The sequence below is a fragment of the Syngnathus leptorhynchus genome, chromosome 16, assembly GCF_054491065.1.
Source record: "Syngnathus leptorhynchus isolate UIUO chromosome 16, UIUO_Slep, whole genome shotgun sequence".
In the NCBI taxonomy this organism is placed as follows: domain Eukaryota; kingdom Metazoa; phylum Chordata; class Actinopteri; order Syngnathiformes; family Syngnathidae; genus Syngnathus; species Syngnathus leptorhynchus.
This window is the reverse complement of record NC_141210.1, coordinates 6,480,148-6,506,661: the sequence shown is the minus strand read 5'-3', so window position 1 is coordinate 6,506,661 and position 26,514 is coordinate 6,480,148. Positions and strand designations below refer to the sequence as shown.

At 39.9% G+C, this 26,514-nt stretch overlaps 1 protein-coding gene across 1 annotated transcript in view; it reads left to right on the top strand.

Moving 5' to 3' along the window:
- The first annotated feature begins 277 nt into the window (after positions 1 to 277).
- The window catches only part of grin2aa (glutamate receptor, ionotropic, N-methyl D-aspartate 2A, a), a 65,462-nt gene continuing 39,225 nt past the window's right edge, over positions 278 to 26,514 (top strand). Inside the window, exons 1-2 of the mRNA XM_085933801.1 lie at positions 278 to 428; positions 8,957 to 9,461. Coding sequence (XP_085789927.1) covers positions 8,979 to 9,461 — 483 coding nt within the window. The 5' untranslated portion in view covers positions 278 to 428; positions 8,957 to 8,978. The remainder of the gene's footprint in view (positions 429 to 8,956; positions 9,462 to 26,514) is intronic.

The window sequence follows — 26,514 nt, the reverse complement described above, 5'->3', positions numbered from 1 at the left end:
TTAAAATCCAACTACACTTTAATCCCACTAATAAGAGATGTGAAATGTAGCTGCCATTATATGTCACCTTACATGGGATGAAATCACACAGTTACACTTGATGACCCAATTATGGAACGCTGTTCAATTGGTATTTCCATATTTCCAATGATAACTACAAAAAAAAAAAATTATTTCCTGGTGAATTAATTTCTATGTGGAATGTATGTCACGTGATAAGGGTGCGGCACGTCAGCACAGGTGTTGTCACCTGTTCACTTGGCCAAAGTGGTTTTTCAAACAGGGTGAATGGAGAACAGCATAAGTTTTGCTGCATGCTCGGATGGAATCTGCCATAATAATAATAATTGTTTTCTTTTGATGGCAAGTGAAATGACAAGCAGCCTTTTGGGTTGATGAACATTGTGGAGACGTGGATGAGCTGCAAGGTAAAAGACTAACAATCGTCCTTTTCTACGAAATATAATTACAGGAGCAAAAAAACAACCTTGATGTTCTTGAAAATATTTAAAATGCAACTGCTGGGCAAAACTCATTATCATTATTAGGCCAATTAAGCTGCAGTAGTTTTGTCACTGTTTGAAATTGGGTCATTGTTCACTGCAGTTTAGCTTTTGAACGCTAGATAGCAGTATTTGAGCATCAATTATGTATACAGGTAAAAAAAAAAAAGTACTAGAAAGCACAATATTCCTATTTTATGAGGTTGGAGGTTCAAATCTCAGCTTCGGGTCTTGTTTGATTGATCCCCCAATGCTTGAGTGGCTTTTTTTTTCCCGACACTGTACTATTTTAAAAACAAACAAGAAACATTTAAAAAAAAATGTAAACATCTAGATTAATGATTGTGTCTGCACCACTTTTATTTTTAACGAGCAACATTAATTTCATGATATCACTGTGGCAAATTTAATCTATTAAAAACACACACACACGTTCTGTGTTTGTAATGGACATCGGGTCTCCCTAACAAGCAAAGAGCTCATTTAAAATGCAGCTCTGCTCCTCCATATCTGACACTAGTCAGAGCTAAAGTGATGAAGCTGACTTCAGCAGTGTCCATTAAAGAAGCAGTTCTCTTTTTTGGGCTTAAACTTTCTTTGAAGTGTGACTTTAAAAGATTGGCTCCTACTCATCTCCATCGTGTATGTGTCTGCCTGCTTATCTCCTCTTCTCCTCACAAGCCTTTTGCCCAGTTCCAGCCTGCATTTGCACTTCAGCACCAACTTTTGCCATTTGTATGATGCTCTGAACACCGTCATCGCACACACTCACCTTGAGCCACAACATTATAGTTTGAATGAGATTCTTCCAATACAAGTCAATTCGACTTTTTTTTGTCAATGTGAGTTTTGAAATATGGATGAGTAATTTCATAAAGATGGTAATTCAACTATTTCGTGGACTACACAAAAACTAACCTTGATGTTGTGTTAGTTATTAGGTAATGGAGACTTGAACACAAATGATGCAGCAACTCATGTAGACAGACATACAAGAAAAAATAAAGTAAGCGAGTACAAATTCTGTCGCTTCCTTCGTTAAGAAATGATGTTTCATTTATTATGAATGTCTGTATTTCATTCTGCTTTGAGACTTGCTTCAGGCATACAGTCCAAAATCAATATTTTTTTTTTTTGTGGTTGCAAACTCAGTCTGTCTTAGTTACACCCAATGACTGATTTTAGATTGCTTGGGGATGCTGTCTGCGTTGACAAGCATTTATCTGAGTGTCGCTGTCCAGTGCTGAAACGTCCAAAAAGTGTTTGTTTCTGCTTAATGGAGTGTTTCAGAGATCAAATGAGAACATTGGCAAGACCTTGACCTGCACTAGGACTCTTTTACTACATCCAGCCAGTAAAATGTAATTTTACAGTTGTGTAAAATAAGAATAACCTTTATTATCATTAACACATATCTGTGATGTGAACCAAGATGCATCTTAACTACTTGTCCACATGCTGCTAGCCCAAAAGCCATTTTCCTTGCTATGTATTTATTCATCTGTAATGGATTTGAACCCATGGCTGCGGCCTTCATGATTCACTAAATGAGTTACCAATAAGATGGTTCTGCCTTTTTACAACTACAGAGAATACCCCTTCATACTTCAGCCATTGTTATTTTTAAATCTGGTCAGTGGATAATCAAAGTTGTCAGCCTAATCTGATATCATCTAAACTGCACTTTAATTATGCCAATTTGATGTGATTTTGGGGATTTATTGATTTATTTTATTCAAGGATCATCCTGAGGGGGGACTACAGATGGAAATTAGCAACGGGCTACAGTCCTGCACTGCATATATACATTTTTATAAAATAAATAATCCAGAAAAACTTCAAACATTTGCATTTCCTTCTCATTTCTTTATCACTCAAATATGAGATTCTCTGCTAAGAGAATAAAATAGAGATGGATAGATAGGAATAGTGTGTGGCACATCATATGTATACATGAAAGGGAGTCATTAAACAGTAATCGATTCATCACATTACTGCTTTGCGCATGGAACTCTGGGTGGGAATGCGTGCGTGCGTGTGTGTACACTGCAAAACCCTTACGGCCATTCCGTCTCCCAGACAGCTGTTTGGTGACCCGGGAATACCCGCACTCCCACTCCCATCGTATGTTATGCACACATAGACATTTGCGGATGTCGCAGACAGAAAAAAAATATGTTGGCAGCTCCATACATACACACACTGGTTGTCCAGAAGTAGACATTTCTTTAGACAAGTTATTGAGGGACCCTGAGTGACATGGACACACCAGCTTTACAGTGTGGAAAAAAAATATTGCGCTTAACATGACATTTGGATCAAGTTTTGCCATCTCATTCATTTGCAGTTCATTGTTGTGGTTGATCGGGGTGCATGGAGAAGAAATCAATTGAATTGAATCGATGGGAACTGATGCAGACCTTTAGTGTGTGATTCTGTTTGGGTAGTGAGGTTGTAATATTTTTGCAATGGCGTGGGATCGGCTGTAATGAGGTTCTAGTGAGCTGTTGAAAGCACGTGGCATTTTACACAACTTTGCTGCATACAGGTTGTGTGTGTGTGGCATTAAAGGGTTAATCTATTTCAAATGTATCACTCCTGTTTGGAATAGTATAACACTAATAGATAAATGAAATGCTGCACAGTCTCTGAGACAAATGTGGCAGTCAGTGGTCTGTAGAATTTTTAAGCACGATGCTTTGATGGAATAAATCTTTCAAAGATTTTTTTTTTTTTGTAAAGGAACTTCAGATGCCAACAAAATGAATGTTCACATCTTGCAGTTTATGGTGAATTCATGAAGCCCCTTCCATGCCCAGTACTCAAGAAGCAAGAGTTGACTTTGATCAGCATTGATCCCTTTTCTATGCACCATTGCTTCTTTGCACCATTTATCAGCTCTGCTGCATGTGCTCCACTTTCCAGCTGAATTGACTCCATAAAAAAAAAAAGAAAAAAATCTCCAAAGACACGGCATCTTTTTCCCCCCCTTCACCGAAAAGGAAACAATGCAGAACGTGGTTGCATGCGGAAAAAAAGAGAATGAGGGTTTTACGCCGTTTACCCAACTCTCGTCATCCTGATGGAGCTTTAACAGAAGACGGGAGAGAACCACCAAGAGTCCAGCTGCCTCCGTATCTGCAGTGAGCGCGCATGGAGGAATAGACTCACGCACCAGAGCACATTCAGTGCACACATCACATAAACACAAATGCGCACGACGAGGTAGCGAGAGAGAGAGAGAGAGAGAGGGAGGGAGAGAGAGAGCGAGAGAAAGCGTGTCCCATGCATGCACGCTCTGCAGGCTGCAGGAGCTCTCTACTGGTCCACGAATGTGCGCGTCCAGCCTGCCTCATCCTTCTCCTCAGCCCCGGGACGGCAATGACATCTCGGATACCGAGACCTGTGATCTCATAGAGGCTGCTTGAGCCCCCCCATCATGCGCGGGGCCGGCAGAGATTGCAGTGGAGAATCAGCCGCAGGCGCACGCACAATGAAGATTGGATTACTACAACATTAATGTTCTTTGCAGCGGCGCCGTCACAAAGTGAGAACATCGTGGAATTTCTTTCCAATCTTGTCATTTTTTGGGGGACACGGTGGAAATTATTGCTCTCCAGATATCGGGTGCTTAGTCCCCCCCACCCCCCCTGCTGTGCAGTGTTTGAGAGTAAGCACCATCCGAGGCTGCACGCGTTCTCAGAGGCAAGAGGGGACTGTTGCAATGTCATCTCACGCTACTATTTTGGAGCTCTGGGGAAGGGAGATGTTGTAAGTAGTTTTTATTTTCTCTTCATGTTACACTGTGGGGCTCCCATGCAACACCTTCTACACCCCGTTGCCGATGCGCTCTGGCTCTGCGGGTTCCCCAACAGGAGTCCCCAAGCCAAAGTGCGGCACTAAACCACATCACAAGAGTCTGATTTTAATTCACTAGAAAGGAAAACAATCTAATCAATGCTGCAAATGAAAATATTTTTTTTTCCCTCAGCATTGGCGCTGGTAATTAGCTCATATTTCATCCAGTTGCGCAGTGAAGAGTGCGCGGGCTGCTTGGAGGTGCATCAATTTAACAACACCCCGTGTAGGCTTGTATGTACATTAATCTTTTAAAATCATTCTAACACCCTTCACCTGATTGGAAAATCCAAAAAAAAACACGCATCTCACGTACGGTTGCGCAAATTCGTCCTCATTCATGTGAGGCGTCCAACTCGATAAAACTGTGGACTACTTAAAGAAATATAGATCAACTACTGAAAAAAATATAAGGGAATGATTTAATTCTCCACTTTATATCAAAATGAGTTTATTCCACCTTTCTGGGATAACTTTTGATTCATGCACGACTCATTCCGAGAATCATGAACAATAATGTGATTTTTTTTTTCTTACTTTCAACTCTATTTCAGTTCTGAGTCATTTATCTAACGCCAAGGGAACGTGATGCAATCGTTTATGGGTGTTAAAACATGTTTTAAGTCGACACAAGTGTCTTCACCGCGGAGGGAGAACGCAGTCCCCATATTGACCAGCAGGGGTCGTTCTTGTATTGTATTCTCTTGATTGAACCGAATTGAACCTCCTCTCTTCTCATCATCCCCTGTTCTCGGGCTCTAGTCACGTTGTAGAAGCGCAGTTCTCTCCTCCTCCCTTTCAGAATAGGCGTCAGCTGCAGCCCATGGAGGGCCAATCCATATTTCTTTGACAGAAAAAGGAAATCAAGTATTAACACCTCCCCCCTCATGTAGATTGAGGCCCAACACCAAAGCTTTCTGCTTTCCCTGCTCACCTGAGAAAAAAGCTTGAGAAGCTTATATATGATGGCATTTCATCAAATCCCAATGTATATCATGCAAAGTAGCGAATCATTTGCTTGAAGACCACTAATTCCACCAATCGAGTGCTTTCGAGGCAACAGAAGGGATGATGTGGTTACCGTGTTCCATATATTTTATGACGTGTAACCTCCGAGCCAGACCCTCAGAAAGCACTCTGGAAAGAAACAATTTTTGTTTTTGTTTTTTTTGGGCAAAGCAACACTGCGGCATTATTTATATAGTGTCAAAATAACCTGTTTGCAACTGTAATGCCATGAAATGCTAAATGATTCATGAACAAAAGCTTCAACATGGAGCCAACGTAAAACGATGTCCAATTAGCACATGACAATAGGTTCAATTATTTGATAACTCTACTCTGAAGTTGGAACTAACTGCTTCAATTCCAAACTGCGTTCGATGGAATCATCACACCAATGATCCAAACTGCCTTTTGTGTTAATTGTGGTAAACTAATAACATGTTTAGTGGCCAATTAATCAATTGAAATCGTCCCAACTGAAAACTAATTTAAGACAAAAAATCAAATTAGCTTCCTTGCAGCTATTTCAAATTGGATTACAGCCGATTAGATTAAACTCTCTTCCGAGCGTTGGTTTTATTTGGATAGCATTGTTTTGAAGATCTCCAAAGCACAGCAAAAAAAAAAACTTTTATGCATTGTAAGTGAACTTCTTTCTTCTGTTGTTCTCTGCCATCTGCTCTGCGCAATGTGCATTAGCACCCATGACAAGCCCAGCGGAAGTAATCGTCTGTTACGCCTCAACATGTCTGCCCATTGCGCAAACTTCTTTAGCTATGCAAAGTACTTCACACATGTATTGGGGCAACATCTGTAGCCAACACGTCCAAGTTGTATCGCCACTCCTGCAAAAAAACAAAACAACATAATTATTATTTATTACTTATTTTTTTCAATTGTTTCTGCGATCATTTTGGTTTTTAAACCCAACTGAGCCAGACGTCATGTTCTTGTGGTTTGTTTGTTTCAGCAAACATGGCGGTAGGCTCTATAATACAAAATAAAAAATAAATGTCAGAGATGGATGTAGAGGACCTCAAGACATGGTTTGGATAATTTTGTATTGATGTGGATTGAGGCCTTTTCTCGCCTTATCAGTGAACTGTAACTGGTGATTTACTGCTAGTAGCTGCTACGAGGATCCACACCACTGAATCGCACCTTGTGATTCTCTGTTTCAAAGCAATCCATCGTTTCTTTAGGATCTTAAAATTGTCTTCTAATGTAAACGTCAAGCTTGCTTGAAGGAGAGACGCTGCTTAGCCGAGATGGTAAAGGTGTCTGATTCAGGTGAAACCCTCAGGCTGCTCTCGTTGGAGATGATCCAGCCACATCCGTCTGGCCCTCACCCAGAGAAAGATGGACAAATTACAGCTGATCTGACCTGGGAGCTTATTGACTCTCACCCAGGGAAGGACAAAGGCTGTGAAATGAGTTACCTCTGACCTCGCTTGGAGTGCGGCACACTTGATACGGATCACGCCATAAAATTACCTGGCTGAGTAAAACATCCACCGATATTAACCATCTTGGCTTCCACTTTGTAAATAAATCATAGATGTATAAGAACGTAGGAAGATACGAGAACTATCATGACTGCGGTGGTAAATGCGGTCATATTAATCAGCATGTAAAGCTAATGCAAGTTGAATTATTGATGCTGGTTATGTGTGAACTAGAAAATAGGCTTTGTGGAGGTGGAGTGATATAGAATGATTTTGTTCCGTGTGTGTGTGTTCACACTGCTTCCTTCTTTTCGGTGGTAGTGTGTTTGCGTGACTGGTATCCATGATTACGGCTGTGCCTGCCAAACATGTCTCCACTGTTGTTTTGCCAAAAGTAGGGGAGCCTTTGTGTGACGCCATACTGCTTCAATCCCATTTGGCTCACTTTTCTTTCTCGTTCCTAGCATGTGAGCCCCTTTTTTTACAACTTTCTCTGCTCATTTTTTGTTCCCTATAAATTTCGGAAAGCTCCGATGTGATGCCGCAGACTTGTCCTGAGCCAAATGCTGACACTGTATTGGAATTTGAAGCGCACATATTTTAATGGATCACTAGCTTGTTCTTCATTGGACAGTTTTTTTTTTTTTTTTCTGCCCAGCTCAGCATGCTGGCATGGCAGCGTTGTTCTCCTTTTACGGCCGTTTGGAGTTCAGCGTTTTATTTGAAGCAGACTTAAGAATTTGTTATTAAAAATATGGACGATATAATAAGAAGCATTTCTGACGTGTAAATAGGTCACTTTGAAAACTTCCATGTCACATTGGATTGGTTGAACCCGAGTCATGTGATCAAACAAGATCATGCAAGTAAAAGTAAAGTACACTTCTTTTGAAAATTTCCACTCAGGGTAAGCACCTCTGCTGCTTTCACCGCACGGAGAAAAGTAATTGTGTCAATGATTGATTCACCCGTCACTGGGAAAATAATCACAGCGTCATTAGAGCTCGACTGCGGCCATAGTTGTAAACAAAATTATACTTCACAGGGGTCAAACTGATTCATTGATGAGTGCGAAACCCACACGGTCGCTCCCGAGACTTTTGAGTCTTGTTATCGCTCCTGTGAACGGAAATTAGAATCTATGACGCCATGTTGCTTATAAAACCCGTGATCCCATCTTTAATTTTATCAGATGTGATAAAAGACCCAAACTGGTTCTGCAATGACACCAAAATATGTCGACCCGTCAACTGCGAATTGTCAGCATCTGCACAACAATCTCGCCATCTCTCGCTCTCTCGCTCGCTCACACGCACACAGAAGTTCAATCTTTCATGCTCTGTGAGCATTGGATGTCTCTCGAAGGAGATGAAGGTGTAAATTGTGGAGCATGTGAGACGATGATGTCGATGTACTTTTCTGCCCCGGTTGGTCCAGAGTCGCTGATGTCATCCTTACATGTCTTACCATATTGATTCACACGCCATCTCATCATATTATCATACTTTTCCGACAAAGCCCACACCAAACACGACCATCTGTACCACCTCGGGAACATGATGGAACCGTTTTTCACAGATTTGGTTGGGAAAATTAATCAGTGGAGGTGCTTTAATTGTAACCTTGAATTTTAAAAGGTAACATTCCGACTCTTGTGTGTTGGTAACTTTAATTAAACTATCAAAATCCCTTTATTCAAGTATGACAACCACCAAAACATTTGTTTTTTGTTAAATGGATGATGTCCAATAGTGTTGCATCTGGTCATGACTAATTTCTACTAACGACCCAGACTACAATTAGCCCCCCCCCCCCCCCTCCACCATGTCTCAGAGTCAAAGTGTATCACTTGACACCAATTTACTTCACTACTTTCCTATTTCACAAGACTTATTTTGATTCCATTACCGATTCTGGGACCCGATTCTGGAGAAAAAAATCAATTTCTCCATGTCACTAATGTGAATACCCAAGCAGCCTCCGTTTGAATCATCCTACCTATCCGAGTAGTCGTGACTACGACCGGAAAACTTATTAGTCATCTTGTATGTCTCTCTCAAGCCTCGTCTCTCCCTCACTCATACGTGTCTCACACCATTCCTTAAAAGAAGCCAACTCTGACAAATGGTCTTTTCTTCCGTGCAGAGGCTGAAGTGGTTTTGGAAGTATGTCCCTCAGCAGCACCAGAAGCAAGAGGAGGAGTAGAAGGAGCAGCGGTTGGGCCCGTGGCAGCGGCGGTCATGCTGTGCTGCTTTCCTTAGCTCTACTGGTGGTGGTGACCTATATCACCAACCCGGTGGTAGCTCAAAAACAACGAAGTGGAGGTGCCGCCGAGAAAGTGCCGGTCCTAAATATCGCCGTGATCCTGGGCCGCACGCGCTACATCTCGGACCGAGACATCCGGGCACTGTGGGGGAAAGAGGAACCTATTGACGTCAATGTGGTCAGTCTGCTCGTCAATGAGACGGACCCCAAAAGCATCATCACCCATATGTGTGACCTGATGTCCGGGACAAAGATCCACGGGGTGGTGTTTGGGGATGGCACGGACCAGGAGGCCATCGCCCAGATTTTGGATTTTATTTCCTCGCAGACGCTCATACCCATCCTGGGCATTCATGGAGGCTCGTCCATGATCATGGCAGATAAGGTAGGCTGCTGTGAATGATCAAATATTTGTGATGATATGTGGCAAGCAGGAAAGGTAAGTTACACTCAAAATGGATTCAAATGGCTCAATAGGCATTTCAGTTGAGAAAATGTTATTCTAGTTTCTGCTGAATGAATGCGCACAGGTTGAAATGAATTCAGGCATTCCAAAGCAGGAGTTAAAGGTCGGAAAACTTGTTTGACGCTTGGTGAAAATGTTATGCAAGAGTGCGCAAACACCTGCCTCTGTTGCAGATTTGGGTGTTTGTTGGACCATTATGTTGTCTTTTACAGTGGAGGGCGCTAGGTTTTTTTTTTTTTGTCATATGCCTTTTAATATAAAAAATGTTTCAAATTTTTTTTCTTCTTCATCAGTAACATTGTGAAATACTGACTTCATCAAACACCAATGAGATGGAGTACTGACCTTCATCTTGCTCCAAAATTCGTGGCCCACAATACAATAAAATAAATTATTTATTTATTTATTTATTCACAATATTATATTCATTTTTAAACAGACACAGAACAGAGAACAAAACAAACAGTTTCGAGTACCTTCAGACCTTTAACCAAGAAAGTCTTTTTTTGTTTAGAGTAAATATACAAATGTCTTAAAGTTACCGTGCTAATCGGTTATTGAAGGAGGGAGGGAGGGAGAAGTGTGACAAGGTGGAGCGACGAAGCAGAGAAATGAAGGGCAGAAGGATAATAATCCCTTGGACCAGAGGCGAGGCTGAAGGGAAAAGGAATTACCCAAAATTCTGATTGGCACATAGCAAACACGACGCCTCTTGCAAGAGTAAACACAAATTGTTGAAAGCCTCATATCCTCTGAGTGAAGCATTTCAGCTCTTTGACACAGCAAGTTTTTTTTTTTTTCTGCAGGCGCAGACAAGCGAGGAATTATCCACTTCCATGTGTTCAGCCCACACCTTTGTGTGCTTTTATTTTCTGTTTGGCTTCCTCCCCTCATAGCTTCATTGATGAGCTTTACTTCCAAATGTCATGGAGTGTGATGTCATGGCTTCCAATTTGGCTAGTGTATTAGACACCCACCCACACATACATCCCCTTTTGCCTCTAGGTTAAGCTCCTATTTATCTTCCCCTGTATAGTCGTGTGGAATTCCCGTGAGTCATATTTGTGTTTGTGGTCATTCCATCTGATACATCCAATTTTTAGTGGCCAGTGTTATGATGCCGTCTTTTGGGAAAAATGACTTTAAGCAGTCCAAACATTTAAGGATAATATATATATATTTTTTTGTCATAGTAGAACTTGCGAGCTGTTAAAATGTGTGCTCCGAACATGAAGCCATCACACAATCCTCCCAGCGTGCACTGTGATGAATCGTTGGCTTTGCTGGTTTCCCCATATCGCCTTGCCTCCTTAATCTTTATACGCCATAGGTGGGGGTGAAGCTTTCTATACGTTTTCCCTCTCAAGGGAAAGTAGTAGTCTTTCCTCCCCACCCAGATTTTCCCCCTAATCCTCATGTGAAATATAAGGCGACGCTCGCCTCGACTGATTACGCCTTGTAAGAGTCTCAGTGTGTTTGTCTCTTGCTGATTACGCCTTCATGCTGTGTGTGTGAAATTTCACCGCGTTTATGATTTATTGGCTTTGCATATGCACTTCATGTATGCACATGTGAGTGAGTGTTTCCTCTTCCTGTCACATGCGGGCTCAATCTCTTAACTGAGTCAAAGCTCTCGAGATTTTGATTGGAGATCATTTCCCTCTTCAAAAAAAAAAGAGATGCTTTTTTTTATTTATTTATTTGCTTTTTTATTATTTGTGCTTGTCACTTCTAAACATCTAGTAACCTTTTTTTGTCAAATAATATATCCATTTCTTTCTTTCTTTTAAATCACTGAGTGAGATTGTTTGACGGATTCACTCCTATTTTCATGTTTTTTTTTTCTTCATTTCTTTATGCTCTTTATTTTGACTCTCTGGATTCATGTTTGAGTTATTTTCTTGCATCAACGCTTTAATTATTGCACGGCCTCATTCTTTCAATGTTTTGACTGTGTGGGTTGATGTCTGTCAAGGTTGACATAATTGACAAAATTGTTTTCAAACCGGATAGGTACGGAAAATATTGTTATATCACAGAGCTCGCATCTTTTTTTTGCCAAGCCGGCTGGTTCCTAATTTGCAAATTTTTTATAGTAGCCAAAGAATGACTTAATACTTTCACATGAAATACACTTTGATGGAATTTTTTTCACTGAATATAATCTAGCAGTAAAATAAAACTAATCAGCCCAACTATGTCACAAGTTTACAGACTCAAAAGCACAAACCAAATCACCCAATAACTTAAAAAAAAAAAAAAAGTTAATTACGATACCTTTGATTAAAAACAATGAGCTTCTTGGGAACACATTTGTACAGGTTTTTTTTTTGTTTTGTTTTTTTTCCTGGCACATCATTGAATAGCGCCGTGCAGTGTGAATAGTTTATTCACCTACTTAAAATCTGACTTTTTTCTTTCACACAAAGAAATGTTCTTACTTTGTTTTTTTTTGTTTTTTTTTCCCTCTCTCTGACCTTTCTTTCTGAAGGCCGCAATAGCTGAACTTGCTGAGTTTAAAAACTGCTCATAACATCTAGTTCTTACCCTCAATTTCAATGCGTTTATCTTTCAACTAAAGGATAACCTTTAAAAAATAAAAAATAAATAGTCTGACAGTCTGAACATTTTCTAAATATATGAAACTGGAGTTTTGCCATACGACTCAATTGTGGATGCAAACATGCGTGCGTGTACCTTGTTGTCATGAAAGCGCTCGAGGCTGGAAAAACTTTTTTTGCGGCAGTGTTGATGTCGATTGTAGTAAGTGTGCGTGCGTGTTCGTGTGTGATCAAAGAACATTATTTATCCATTTCTGTGTCTGTCTCCCCTCAGGCAACGTAATTACACACATGTACACACAAACAGATGCACACTGATGCTCTACTGTGTTGTTGTGTGTCAAATAAATCGGAAAGAGACTGAGGGGAGAGTGAATGCACCATGATTTATGTCCAATTACTGTTTTGGGGCCGTTTGTTTTCATTTGGCTCAACTCCCACTGTCTTGCCGATGTTGCACCAGATCTGCTGCTCCCTCACACACGTGCACATCTGTGGAAGTGTGCGTGTGCTGCTTTTGTGTTCACGTACTCATCAATATTCGCACAATGCGGGTTTGAGTGCGTTTATAATTGGCTGTGCGTGTTTGTGTCGAATTACATCATGGTGCTGCTCTCACAGTTTTCTTCTCGCACTTAACGCTTAGCTTTCCTAGCGCTCCTTGTTTTAAATTTGAGTGTCACTCGTAAAAATATGCGAACATATATGTATGAGAATTCTATATTTATTTATTTATTTATTTATTTATTTATTCATTCATTCATTTATTCATTCATTCATCCATCTTATTGTATTTTATTGTATTTTATTTCATTTTATTTTATTTTACGAAATAGAACCATTTGCGATTGTCATTTTATATTTCTGGACATTTCTCTCAAATACTATCCATAGTTGACGTTTACCATCCCGGTGAGTGTCCCATCATTCTTCTCTTTGGCTCTTTGGTTTCTCTTTGGCTGCATTTTGATGCTGTCAGCACCGCCGGGTCGGCAGCTATAACAGCCCTTTCTCCTGTAATGAAATCAGCTGAATGGCTTGCCCTGACGTGGTTTAACTGAAAAAGTTATGAGCCATCTCCATCAAATTTATCTTATCTAGTGTCGTTTTGTTAATAATTGATAAGGGCTCAAGATGGAAGGGCCAATCGTGTTAGACTAGTCGCTGTCATTCTCTTCGGAGCACACTTCGTTTTGTTTTGAAGATGAGCGAAGAAGCTGACAACCTTGGCGAATGAACATAATGTTTTCAGACAATGATAGTCGGCGAAGGTAAAAAGCTATTGAGATAAAGTCGTTTTAAAGGATGAAGTTGCATTAGAAAATATCAATACAAAGATTACGGTGTGGGTCTTTCCATTACATTGGGGGAAACATGATTTATGAAGTTTTAATTTAGTTGTATTTTTGTTAATGCATGGAATATAAATGTAATTTAATGTAGCAAAGTAAAATACAATTGTAAAAGCATGATTTTTTTACAGTTTAGGAAGAAAATAAAAACATTTTTTATGTGCTAGAATTATAATCTCTTTTAGTGCATTTTAAAAATGAAACGTTTCCATTTCTACAGCATTTTCACTTTTTTTTTTTCCTTTTCAATAATAACTGCTTGTTTCCTTATTTTTTGTTAACTCAAATAAATATCAAGGTTTCACGCTTTTGCTCAAAAGACAAGCTGGTCTCTCTCCAAGTCAAACTCATCTGGCTCTTTGGATTCAATGCTTGGTCGCAGATGAAACAATTTACCACCAACATCCATGCAAAGTGTTTGCCTGGCCCGAGCGCAACGGCTGTATCAGCTTTCGTGCATAACAAGAATAAGCAAACTGGCAAACATCGACACTAATCCTCATCTGTTTGTCGTGGGTGTGAATGTCTGACACTTCTTTGTGTATGTTTTCCCGCCTATCATTCTCTTATGCACTTCTTGCTGATTATCCCCACATTTTTTTAATTAAATTCCTGATCTGCTCGACTGCTCTTTTGTCAGTCGCTACGCAAAGCTTCCAATAAATATAGAGTGAGCCCGGTCAAGGCGACACTAAAGAGACACCCTGCTGGGGGGAATTTTGTCATCTGCGTTTAAGCCTGGCTAGTAGATTGATAAGGTTTCTTTGTGATTGTAGAATGCAAAAAAGACATCAGTTTGAGGATAAATTAAAAAGCTTGCTTTATTCAAGACATTTTGGATTATATTATCCTCACACACAGAATCCTGTGTCTAAATCCTTATACTCACTACAAGTTGATTATTATTAATTTTTTTTTTCATGAGCAACATCAGCTGATTAACGCCACGCATCTTATAATTTTGAATTTAAGATTGAAAAGTGGAAATGTTTTTCTTTTTTTGGAACTGAGTAGTAGTGCAAAAACAACAAGCCAGTTGGTGTTCAAGTAAGTCAGCAATTTTGGGTGATTTGAGATTTTTAGCACTCTCAAAGTAAAATGAATGGAGGAAAATGGCAAACCCAAAAGTAATTATAATTTATCAGGCTCTGGGGTAGATCAAATAACAAACCAATATTTAAAAATGGGAAGGGATCGTGGGAACTGGAATGCTTGTTAGCAAACCTATGGAGGCAGATGAAGCTCTATTAATTGCTCGATATGACATCAGCAAGATTTCATGATAATATTGAACAGGCATTGTTGAACATTGCTTTAGAACTCTCTAAGTGCATACGCAGACATTTTCATCGTCTTATTTCCTCATTTTAGTCTGTCTTTCTGCTTCTGTGGTGGGTTTATAGATTTTTTTTTTTTTTGTGTCCTCCAAGAATTGATGTAGTAAATTCTCCAGGCTTGTTAGTTACTTTTATAATGATGCAACATTTTCCCTTTCAGCCACTTTGGGATTAGAATACGAATCCACTGTACTCAGAGGTCAGGCAACACTCGCTTGTCCTGACTTTGATCTCATTAGACAAGCTGCAAAGAAGAAAACGGACCTCCTGCCCTCTCGGACTGTACAGGAAGACAAAGGCGGGCCAGCTGATGAAAAGATATGGAGACATTTTGGATGTAAATAAGTGAAATAGTTGATATCAGATGTCTTTAGATAGTTGGTTAGTGTGGAGAAGGTTGAGAAAGTGATGGATTTGGTGGCGGGTGTAGAATTGGAAAGGATGATCATGATGATGGCTTTTGTTTCCCACGAGGAGGACGAACAGAAGAGGACCTAGCATTGACCCCTGGAGGACGCCTTGGGACTGATAAAGAGAATAGACTGGAAAATGAGCTGTAAATTTCTCAGGTTATTAAGATGAACTCCTCCAAGGCTCCAGTTTGAAAATATGGACAAAGATAGAGTGCACCAATGTTCTTCTAGTGTAGCAATTCCATTACAATCGTCCTCTGTGTTTGACTTCACATTAGCATAGGGGAGTGAGCTGTGCTAAGAGACAGTGGATGGAGAGACGCAGGCAGTGGGAGTGACATGAATTAAATATTGCTAAGATGAGCATTTTCCATGTTTCCCGTGCCTCCAGTAAGCTATGATGGAAAAGTCAGTGGGGCATAAAGTCACTTTTAATTGTGGTAAAGAAGTAAGGCTGGGATGGACAGGAAAATACTTTGTGAGAATGTTCCCTTGCGACAAGCACTCGGCGGGTGTGCCAGTAGGCTCTCAAGAAACTGTTATTATTCATGATTTATTGGATATGTGATTTATTTGACTGTCTCTTTCTCTACCCAGGGAACATATAAGAACTTGGCTCTGCTGACTCTAATAAAAAAAAGTTGCGCTGCATCCATTAGCACCAAAGACAACTTAAGAGGTCTTGTCAGGCTCAACAAGAAACTTGAGTGTCCGTGTTCATTTGTATGTTAGATAAATATGAATTATGCAAGGTATGTTGCAAAGTAACATGTCTGCTATATTTTGTCTGACAGAAGAATGTTGATAATGCAGCCGCTCACACTTTGGGATTTACAAGTACGTCTCTACGGTTTTGTCTTCGCCGGTTAAGCAAACGCTGCAGAGAACGAATTTTTCCATAAAAAACTATTTTTAGTTTTCAGGTCATTTGCATCTTGCCTCAGCACTCTTTCAACTAAGGAGTTTTTCATATGTAGTTCTTACAAGCACATCTTTTGCACTGATGTGATGAATTTCAGATGTATCACAAAACGACTCTGCCCATGAGAAACTTTTTCCAATGACTTCTTTACATTAGGAAGAGAAATGCTTTTTAGATCCAAACTGCAATTGTAAGGCTCACGACAGACAAGTTATCATAACTGGATTCAGCTCGTAGGACTCCTGTTGCCTTCGAGCACCCTCCAAATAGATTATCACCTTGATTTATCTATTCCTCATCTCCCCCTCTGTCCTTTCCTTCTTATCTTTCTCTTCCGGCAATGTTATCCAACTTTTGGTGTGAAGTGAAGGAATGTACACGGGGAAAGATTGAAAAAAAAAAAAAAAAAAAAGTACCAGAGGACAAAAGGGAAGATGAATCGAGGGGGTCCGTGGAAAGATGGGGTGTTTCAGGGTCAACTTTGACAAATGGGTCTGAGGAGTTGTGTAGCTGTGGCTCCAGGGAGAGCAGACAGTTAGGTCAGCGCTCCCCAAAGAGAACGAGGAAATGGGGTTTTTTTACCTGCGGAATCAAAGAGAGCACTGAGGTGCTGTTATTTAAAGATGGAAGGAAGGGCATGTTGTATATATTTTCAAATTTGCAATTCATTTTACAGATCATTTTCAAATAAATTAACTGAAGCAACAACAACAAAAAGTCACTTAGGAGCATTTTAAATGCTGACACACCATTTTCACATATTCAGTCCCCCCTGCCTGAAATTGACTTTTGGGTATTTTATGATGTGTCTGGGAATTATTTTCAACATTTCCACACGTCCATCTTAACAAACATATAATGATTCTTTTTCAACATTTTCTGAAGAATTTCTTAGATATGTAAAAAGATTTGTTGGGTGATTTTTGTGGACCCCTCCTAAGTTATCCTTTGCCCCTCCAAGGAAAAAAAAATAAAAAATCCTAGCTCCGCCAGTGACTTCTGACCATTGAGTTACAATTTCGTATTGTATAACAGTACCACCGGGACTGAGATCAATTCCGCAGCATTGCAGGCAGAGAGGATAATGAGGCTTTTCCATTGATTAGAATTTAATTGAGAGGCGGTGATGGGCTGAGGGACGGCGGAAACACGATTGAAGTCACTCTGCATTGTGTGGCTTCAACTTGCCTATTCCACAAGAGCATGAGTGTCTCTTATTTCTTTCTTCCAACTGTCTCCCAGCTTCTTCTCGTGTCCTTTGCTCTCTTTGCCTCTTTTAAATAGCTGTCATGTGGATATTATGCAGCAGTGTTACTGCAAATAAATACAATTCAATCACATCTACCATTTTTGAGCAGTTGTCATTGCATTTCTTAAGTGGTAGTTCAACCAATCTGTTGGATTTGATAACACATACTTGGTTTATTTTGTACCTGTGATAGCCTTGACAGGTAATTTGCCTGAAGTCCACCACGAAGAGCGATTGAAATGTTCCCAAGGACAGATGTAATTGCATCTTGTATCCTGTCGTGGTAAACGCACACGTATTTTTTCGTGCGCACACACACAGGGGTGTCGTTGCTGTGCATGCGTGTTTGCAGTTGCATGTTGGCAAAAGGTCACTTTCACTTTAAATTAGATAAAGGACAGCCGAGGAGAGACAATGACGAGCGAAGGTGGGTAGCCAGGAGAGAAGACGGTATGTGGTTGTGTGTGTGCTCGCACAAGAAGATGCATTTTCCAGATCTTTTTTTTTTTTGTTAAAAAAAGATGATGGGGAACACGGGAATGACGTTAATGAGCTGTTTTGTAGTCTTGTGTTGAAAGGGTCTTCGGTAAAGGCCCCCCCATACACACACACACACACACACACACACACACACACACACACACACACACACACACACACACACACACGGCTTCATATGTATGCTTTGTCAATGTAGCTCAGTCTCTTGCTCAGGGCCTAAACCAATATGGATTTTTTTTTTTAGATTCTGAAATATGCCAGAAAATGGTTCAGATAACCTATCAATCAAAATAGAATAATACATCAAATAGCTTATTATTTTTTTGTCCTTTGTTCCTTACTAAAGAGAGAAAACCGAGAAAAGCTGCTTTTTTTTAAGGGTTGAATAATCGAATGTCTGACTGTATATTGCATTGTGTAAATAAAAAATAAATAAAAAAATGGACAAAATTTGCTCATTTTAAAACTCGTCATATTCAAACAATAAAAAATAAACATAACCTTGATCATCATCATCACTCAAAATTGACGAATCAGCATCTGTAAAATCAAACAATTGCAGTCCCTGAATAGATTGCAGCAATTTTATCGGAATTCAAATGCCCACTAGCTTCCGCTAGGATATTTCTCTCGAGTTCTCTGGCCTAAAGTGTGTCACCTATCACGTCTAAGTGAAAAGTGCCAAGAGCTATTGTATCGACTCTTTCCTGTGTGTCTCTGTAAAACTCTTCTTCTGTAAAACACATCATCTAGCGTGTCACTTTACACATCTTGTTTTGTTCAAGACAAATTGGGGCTGTATTTATAAAGCACTTCACTATCCTGCTGTTTGCCATTGCGTTTTGATTCCACATCTTCTATAAATAGCCGCATTAGTGTGCTGATGTCAGAGGCGGCATTCAAACACACAAACAAACACGGAGTCATCACGGACGAGTCAGGGTTTCCCGTCCGATAACATCATCACACCGAGGGGGGGGGGGGGGGAGCTCGGGGTCGAAAATGCAAGCCACTCTAATCATTTGACAACCTGTGCTACCTCCTTACCAAAAACACTCCAGCCCCTAAAGTAGCAAGTAATGAGCAGATGTATCACATGAGGAGATGGAAGAAGATTAAAAGAGGTGAAGTGTCAGCAGCCTCATTAATTTATAAAACTCATTTGCATCAAACTAGCCGCTGCACATGTGCCACTCAAGTCGGACTCAAGCATTCTTTCTGTATTGGAGTCATTAACCCTCTTCGCCCCTTGTCGTTATCTCTCTCACCCTCTCGACTTGCCTCTCCAAGTGAAGAGTGTGTGTGAGTGTGTGTGTGTCCTATCGTGATGAGTATTTATCTTCATAAATCACCACCCAGAGTCAATTTTAAAGTGATTGCTTTGAGACTTATTGCTGCCTCTAATGGAAATCAGCCAAGACCTTTAGCTAAAATGTGAGTATGGAAGACCCCCCCCCCAAAAAAAATAATGTGCTCTACAACGGGTTTGATTAAAATGAGTTTAGATGATATTTTGTGAATGTCATCACTCTGAGATTCAAGGCCATGTGTATGAACTGCCAACAGTTTGTAAAGCTGCATATACAGTAAATTGAGTTTTATTGACGAGAATCTCTTTTAGCCTGAAGTGACTATCAACACACTAGCTGGCTCCAGACTGCAGCAATTGGAGACTCACAATACTATAACAGTTGTGCTAATAAACTCACAAGATTGCATAATAAATGTAAAGCTCAACTTCTGTTTTAGAGCCCAATGTAGAGTTTATGCCACAGCCAATTGCCTTTAAAAAAAGAAAAAGCGTTAACATGCAAGTTTAAAGATGGCCTGTAATTAAGTGTTTATGGTTTTATAAATATAATTGAACTTTAAAAAAAAGCCACAAAATATAGAGACGCTTTAGCATATATTACATGCAATTTATAGTATTAATTGCCTCAAACAAACAAACAAAATGGTTAAAAATGACATTGGGTTGCATTTTGAATTTGCATTCAAGCATCTAATATTAGATATATTTCAAAAGCAAGATGTTAGCATGATGGTCCGCATAGCTGACTATTATGAAGCTGTCGTCAGATTTATTCCCATTCAAGAGCCCGTTCACAATGACCGCCGCGACCAACTTTGGGTTTAGTTTGCCTTTTGTCAGTTGGAATTGGTTCTGGCCCCTTGCATGACCCTGCAAAAGCGTTTTGAGTAAAAAAAAAAGCAAAAAAAAGTAGCAAAATGAAAGAAGGGATTATTGCCATCTTTTGGTTAGCTTCACTTTATTGTTCGATTTGGCCTAGTTCTGTTGCACGTTTCTTGTTGGCAGAGTGAGACGGTGCTCCCATGTTAAAACCAACACAACTATTGCCCGGGAACAACAATTCCGCCTCGAAACACATGAAACCAATTTTTCTGGAATTGGAAAGGAATACAACGTTCCCATTCTCATCTCCCTCTTGAACAATACACTCCATGAAATATGACTGCATGTCAAAAGGTAAATATTTCATTACATATGGGTCCTTCTTTTTTTTTTTTTTTATGACATAAAATTTGACAAAATAATACCTCACTTAAAGACAACTGTCAAGAAATGTCCGGCAGAATCCGAAGAAGCGAAATGCAAATGCGTCTGTTGCTGCATAAACAATTCTGCTGAGTCGACATTGAATGCAATCACAGGGAAGGGGGTTCAAAGTGTGCGTTTTTGTATCAGCGCCAGTGTGAATTGATGAAACTTCTTATAAATATTTGATTCCCAATCTTTCCTTTTCCCTAACCTCTTCCATTATTGCTGCATTCGGAGAAAATGACTGACCTCCCGTGGATATTGGTTTCCTATAATCTCAATCAGCAACAAAGAGGGAAAGTGATGAGCAATTTGGCAAATCTACTTTTTGGGATGTTGTTTCAATCTTTTGAGTGCAGCAATGTTTTTCTTTATTCTAATCATCCCCCCCACCAGCGCAAATGATTGGCTTGTCTGAAAAGTGATGTGCAAATAGCCACTTTTCTCGAGTGCTAGCACAACATCAAATCATTCTAAAACGTGAAGCACATAGTTTGTACATTTGTCAAGAGTGTATATTTTAATCATACTGATTGACAAAATTAAACATGACAAAAAAACAACACGCACATCAGTATACATCACGGGCCGGCCCATACACACAACGCGGGGATGCAAATGTAGGTTGCGTTACATCATCACACTACCGCAGCGAGGTCTCGTGCTACATAGAGATTGAGTTTCTCGCACACACACGAAAAGGCGAACAATGCAAATTCTTCACTGAACTTGTATTCCTGATGTCCTCGCTGAACATGTGATGATAAAAGTATCTGGAAGTTGAATAAAGTTAGTGTCAATGTTTACATAAATGATTGGGGAACTATTTTTGGGGGGGTTTATTCCTAATGACTCAAATTCTTCAATCCTCAATCAATCCAAGCCAATTTCTCAAAATTTGAAATGAATCCATCCATCTTTTGATGCTCAGAAAATGAATAAAGTGAAATCCATTGGAATCTCAAAGGTGGTTTCTATTTTTAGAGATTTTTTTTTTTTTTCCTCAGTCTGTTGAGATGAAAAGTGAGCCAAACCCGGTGAATAGGAGGATTCACAAATCTCAAATCTCCGTCGGGCAAGATGTGACACAGTTACAGGAGCTTCTCGCTTTTGTAAGTTTGGGCCATTGCGTCTCGGGACCAATAAACAAGCAAACTGTCAGCAAGCCCCTACGGGAGAGATCGAAGATAACGGATGACACTTTCAAAAGTCTTGTCTCCTAAGGGCTCTGTTTTCCTTTCCAGTTCAGAGTTCGTGACTTTAAAGACTGGAAAATAGTTTCAGGGGCATGTGGTGCATCTTGATTGAGATCAAATCTGCATAATCGATTCATCGCTGGAATCTAAGCAAAGGTTGCCGGGTATCATCTGTTCTATTGGCATTTTGTAGATTTGAACTAAATTGCAGTCAGCACTCTTGGATTTCCTCATTGGCATGCATAATGCTAAATCAACAGCATTGAGCTGTCAGCATTAAAAAGTAAAATCATTTGACACAAAATTGCACGGAAGGTGGCACTCTTATAGAAAGTCGTAGCACTCTCAGTCTCGACAACCCCGCAGAGACCTTTAAAAAAAAAAAAAAATGAAGGACATGTGAAGGCAAAGTACAATATATTAAAAGAAGTGCTCGCGGGAGGATGACATTCTTTATTTTTGGACAAATGTTAGTTGGGGATATTCCTAGGAAAGGAAGGGTAAGTGCTTCATCTTTTCACTAATCCCCCTTTCGTCGCTCACTTTCATCCCTCCTTAAAATTAGAGCAGTTGGAAGTGAGGCCTCAGAGGCATGTCACAGTGTTGGAGCCTAATGGCTAATCATCACAGAATAAAACAATGATGGCCAAAGACTGTCGCGGGACTCGACTAAACTCTATGCCAGAATCTCTTCAGGCAATTGAGTCTGCTACTTTTGAGTAAGAAACAAGAACCAAAGTGACTCTTTTATTAAGACAGTGGTTATATTTACAGCTGTGTGGATTTACAGTACTTTGGAAGGTCATGCATGTTTACATCCAAAAACTATTTTAGGCTATTATTTTGGAAATTCAGCCCTAACGTAATTGCATCACAAAGAATTAATCCAAAATTCAGCAATTAATTAATAACAATCAGTATCAAATCATGATAAAGCTACATTGAGACCGCCAACAGGCTATGGACGGAACTGCAGGTGGCAACATAAGATGGTCAAAAACATTTAATTGGATTTACTGTGTTGCAAATCCTGATGACCTTTCAAAGGCAATTGTGCATGTTGAAGTTTTTAATCAATTTTTGATGATGTCATTTTAGCGTTGCTAGCATATAACCGATGATGGTACGCTACAGTTGTTATAGCTGGGTCACCGGTAGCTGCAGGCAAGTGTTAAAAGGTGCAATTTGGATGCTGTCTGTGTGCAGGTGTTGTGTGAGTGTGCTGTGCTGGCGCTAATGGCGTCACTCAGAGAAACACTGCCAGCCATGAAGTCAGCAGGGGTGTGAAGCCAGTCGTAGGATAAACGATGCCGCCTTGTATATGTGAGTGCATGTGTGAACAGCATTAAGTCGGGGGAAGAACTTAGATCATCTCCAAACGCCAGTGAGAAAGAGATACAGAAACAATTAAAGGGCTGAAATAAATGCAAGATAATGAGTGACTGCAAAAAAATCATGAAAATTTGCTGAGAAGAGACCAGAGTAAAATACATTAAGATTATAGGAAGGTGGGGGGTGGGGGGTCGCGGAGGTTGACAACATGATGGATGCTGCAGTTTACCATCACAGCTTGATATGCTCAAAAGATGTGATGGCGGAGTGATGACAGAAAAAGATTATCAGAGACCCACTGAAGGATGAGATCATGTGCAAGTGAGATGAAGGCTTGAGAAAAATGATCAAATAATATGCGGATTGCTTTAATGGCCTCCTTTGTACCATCAAGAAACCCCGAGGCTGAAAGGGAGATGTCATTTTACGACAAAAAGCAGGGCTGAAATAGGGCTGGGAATCTTGAAGAATTAAATCTAATTATTTGGTCACAAATGGTGCTTTATAATGGCATCTATTATTTGGTTTTTCCTTTTATATTTGCTTTTAATGCTTGCCTGCATCTTTTGGGGAAAAGGGGTTTGGAATATTGAAATATGATATTTATATATTAATATATATTTGAAATATAAAACGGAAAGTGACACATATTTATTTATTTATTTATTTATTTTACATATACTCTATTTGTCTGGGGGTTTTCTTTTGTCGAGATAAGCACCCGTTCCTTCTGAAATCTATCCTGTGCAACTGGTTAGCGGGTTCTCAATCTCGATTGCTCTCAACTGAGCATGTGCAAACGTCCGGGCGTCTTTTACGCATTTGCGCTTGGGCGTATGCGCAAGGCGCATGGTGCAGTGCAGTGTAAAGTGCACTCGCTCTCTCTCTCGCTCTCTCTCTCGCTCTCCCTCTCTGGCGTCACTTTGTTTTTGTTGAAGTTGATGTGAGTGAGGCAAGGTCATTGACGAGGTAATGCTGTGTTGAGTTTGGCTGTACGTCACCCGTGATGTATGGTTGAGTGAAGGACTGGGCCGGTGGCCCGGGAAACTAACGACTCCATCTGCCGCACTCACACACTCATTAAAAGCACAGCTGGAGACGCACCTCTGCATGTCTGTGGAGTTATGTTTCTCTTTGTGCCACTGCAAAAAAAAAAAAGGGTTTGCTTCATTTGCCCGCAAATTGCAAGGGGAGCACCTTTTAAGAGACCCCAAGAAAGTGAAACCTTCATTAATGCTGCAGTAAATTTCTCTCTTTTTTTTTTCTTTCTTCCCTTCTATTTTTCTTCAGATGATTTATTTATTCCTTATATTTATAATTGTTTTTTTTTTTTATGAAGTCTCCTTACACTATTTATGTAACACAGCCATTCTGATGCATATTTATTATTCAACCGCAACATTTTTGAAGCTGATAAAAACATACTAATGACATAAATTGCTCATGAAAATTGATTAAAAATCCATAATGTATGTTTGGAAGCATTTCCTACATTTCCCATAATGCAATCCCGCCATCGTCTCACCCGTCTTCACGCTCAACCCCATCATGCTGCTCCCAAACACATTTTCCATTTTTGTCTGATCCTGCCATGATTTGTAATCCCAATCCTGTTGAATAATTCACTTAAATCGCCGTGAACGGAACCGACACAACTCATTGGCACGTTACACGTGCCAAACATATCCAGACTAACACATTTTCATATATTTACTGTACAAATGCACACATAAATAACAGCACAATATTTTCTGCTCCCTTTTGTGTGCTCCTATCCGTCAATAAGGTTACTCAAGAAAACCAAACTATTGTGTCAAATGGATTTCAACCCGAGGTTTAATATCCTAACACTGCATCTCAAACACAAACCATTGACTCATCTCATCTCCCACGTTCCAAAACTATTGTCAAAACCACTGCAAGGCTTTGAACTTGTTCCAAATGAAATTGCTACAGCAGCCGCATAAAATATCTATCAAGGGCTCACAGACATCACTGTGGTATCGAGGGCTTCTTATTAAATCACATTAGGGCCATCGATTGCAGTGTTGGCTCACTCGACTTTTTGTCCCCTTCACCAAATGAGCTTTTAACTCCTGGCTTGCCTTTGCATTGCTTAATGTATTCCTGTAAATATACATTCATGATGATGTACAGAAAAACTTTGCCACAGCAATCTTTCATTATTTTATTTCCCGAATATTTCCGGATAATCTAGTCGTGTTTTATTTTGATTTCGATGAGTGAGCGTTCCTGTCATGACTAGTCGTCGGTGTCAGTGAATGACATCTATACAGTTGTTGTCGTATTGTCAAGTGCATGATTGAGCAACCTGTTTGCGCCACACCCACTGCTGTCAAAATCAATGAGAGTGTAATCGATAGGTGCTCTATATTGACAAACCAACCAGGCCAACCGCTCTCAGATGACCCTTTGAACCAAACAAGCCATTTAATATATGGCTTGGGGGACACTTTGTTGAAAATAATTGAAAAATAAATAAATCATAAAATAAATTGGAAAAAAAATGAAAAAGAAAAATGCAGATATGAAAGATCCTGAACCATAATAAAAAAATACACTTATTACTTATTGTTTTAGTATTAGGGAAGCAATTAACTTTCATAGAGTTATAGTTTCATGGTGTGGGTCAGAAAATGATAAAACGCACTCTTACATAAACGAGGAGGGAGGCAGCAGATAAATAGTATGCATTCATGCAATCCTCATGTCAAGACTAGTTTGACAATCATTTGCAATGATTGAAAGGTTGGGCGTGTGGTTTGAGCACTTGCACGGGGATGGCATGAAGTTCACAGGTCCATGAATGTCTTAGTAGAATGACAGCCATGTGCACATGCATGAGTAGACATCACTCTGCATTCGTGTGGAGATTGGAGAGCAGGCGGGATTGTACACTTTGTGTTCTCTGGAATGATTTCTGTGCTCTTTGACCATCGCCTTTCCTTCTTTCATCTTCTCAAGCCATCATTTCTCTCCCCAATCTTTGGTGACCCCGTTTCCATGCTCCTTTGTTAAGTCTCTTGGTCTCACCTTAGTGTGGACCTGGCTTGCCATCTGGCTCTCACTCTTGGGGCCAAGCCATAGCGATGGGGAGGTGAAGTAGGGAGCAAAGAATATGGAGCTGAGATAGAATAGAAGAAAATGTGGGTCTCAGCATATGTCCTCATTAATTATGCTCTCATCATACAAAACATCAGGGGAGTGAACCAGAATAATTTTGCTGATGCTTAGAGGTTTGTGTCTTCTTTTTTGTCTCCCCACAAAAATAGTCTTCTTCGAAGCGCTATTCAGCAATTCATTCATATTCCTGCTGTTTAAGAAAAGAAAAAAAAAATCCAAATAAGTGTTTGACAGAATGGGGTCAACTTTTCTGTTAAACTGCGTTTCCTGAAAAATGAGATTTAAAGCTTCAGCACAATTCAGTTCCAGGTAGAAAAAAAAAAAAAGATCTATTAAGGTGAGTTGACCGACATTCATTCTTAAAAGACTGTACAGCGTACATAACTCGTGAAAAGACTCAATACG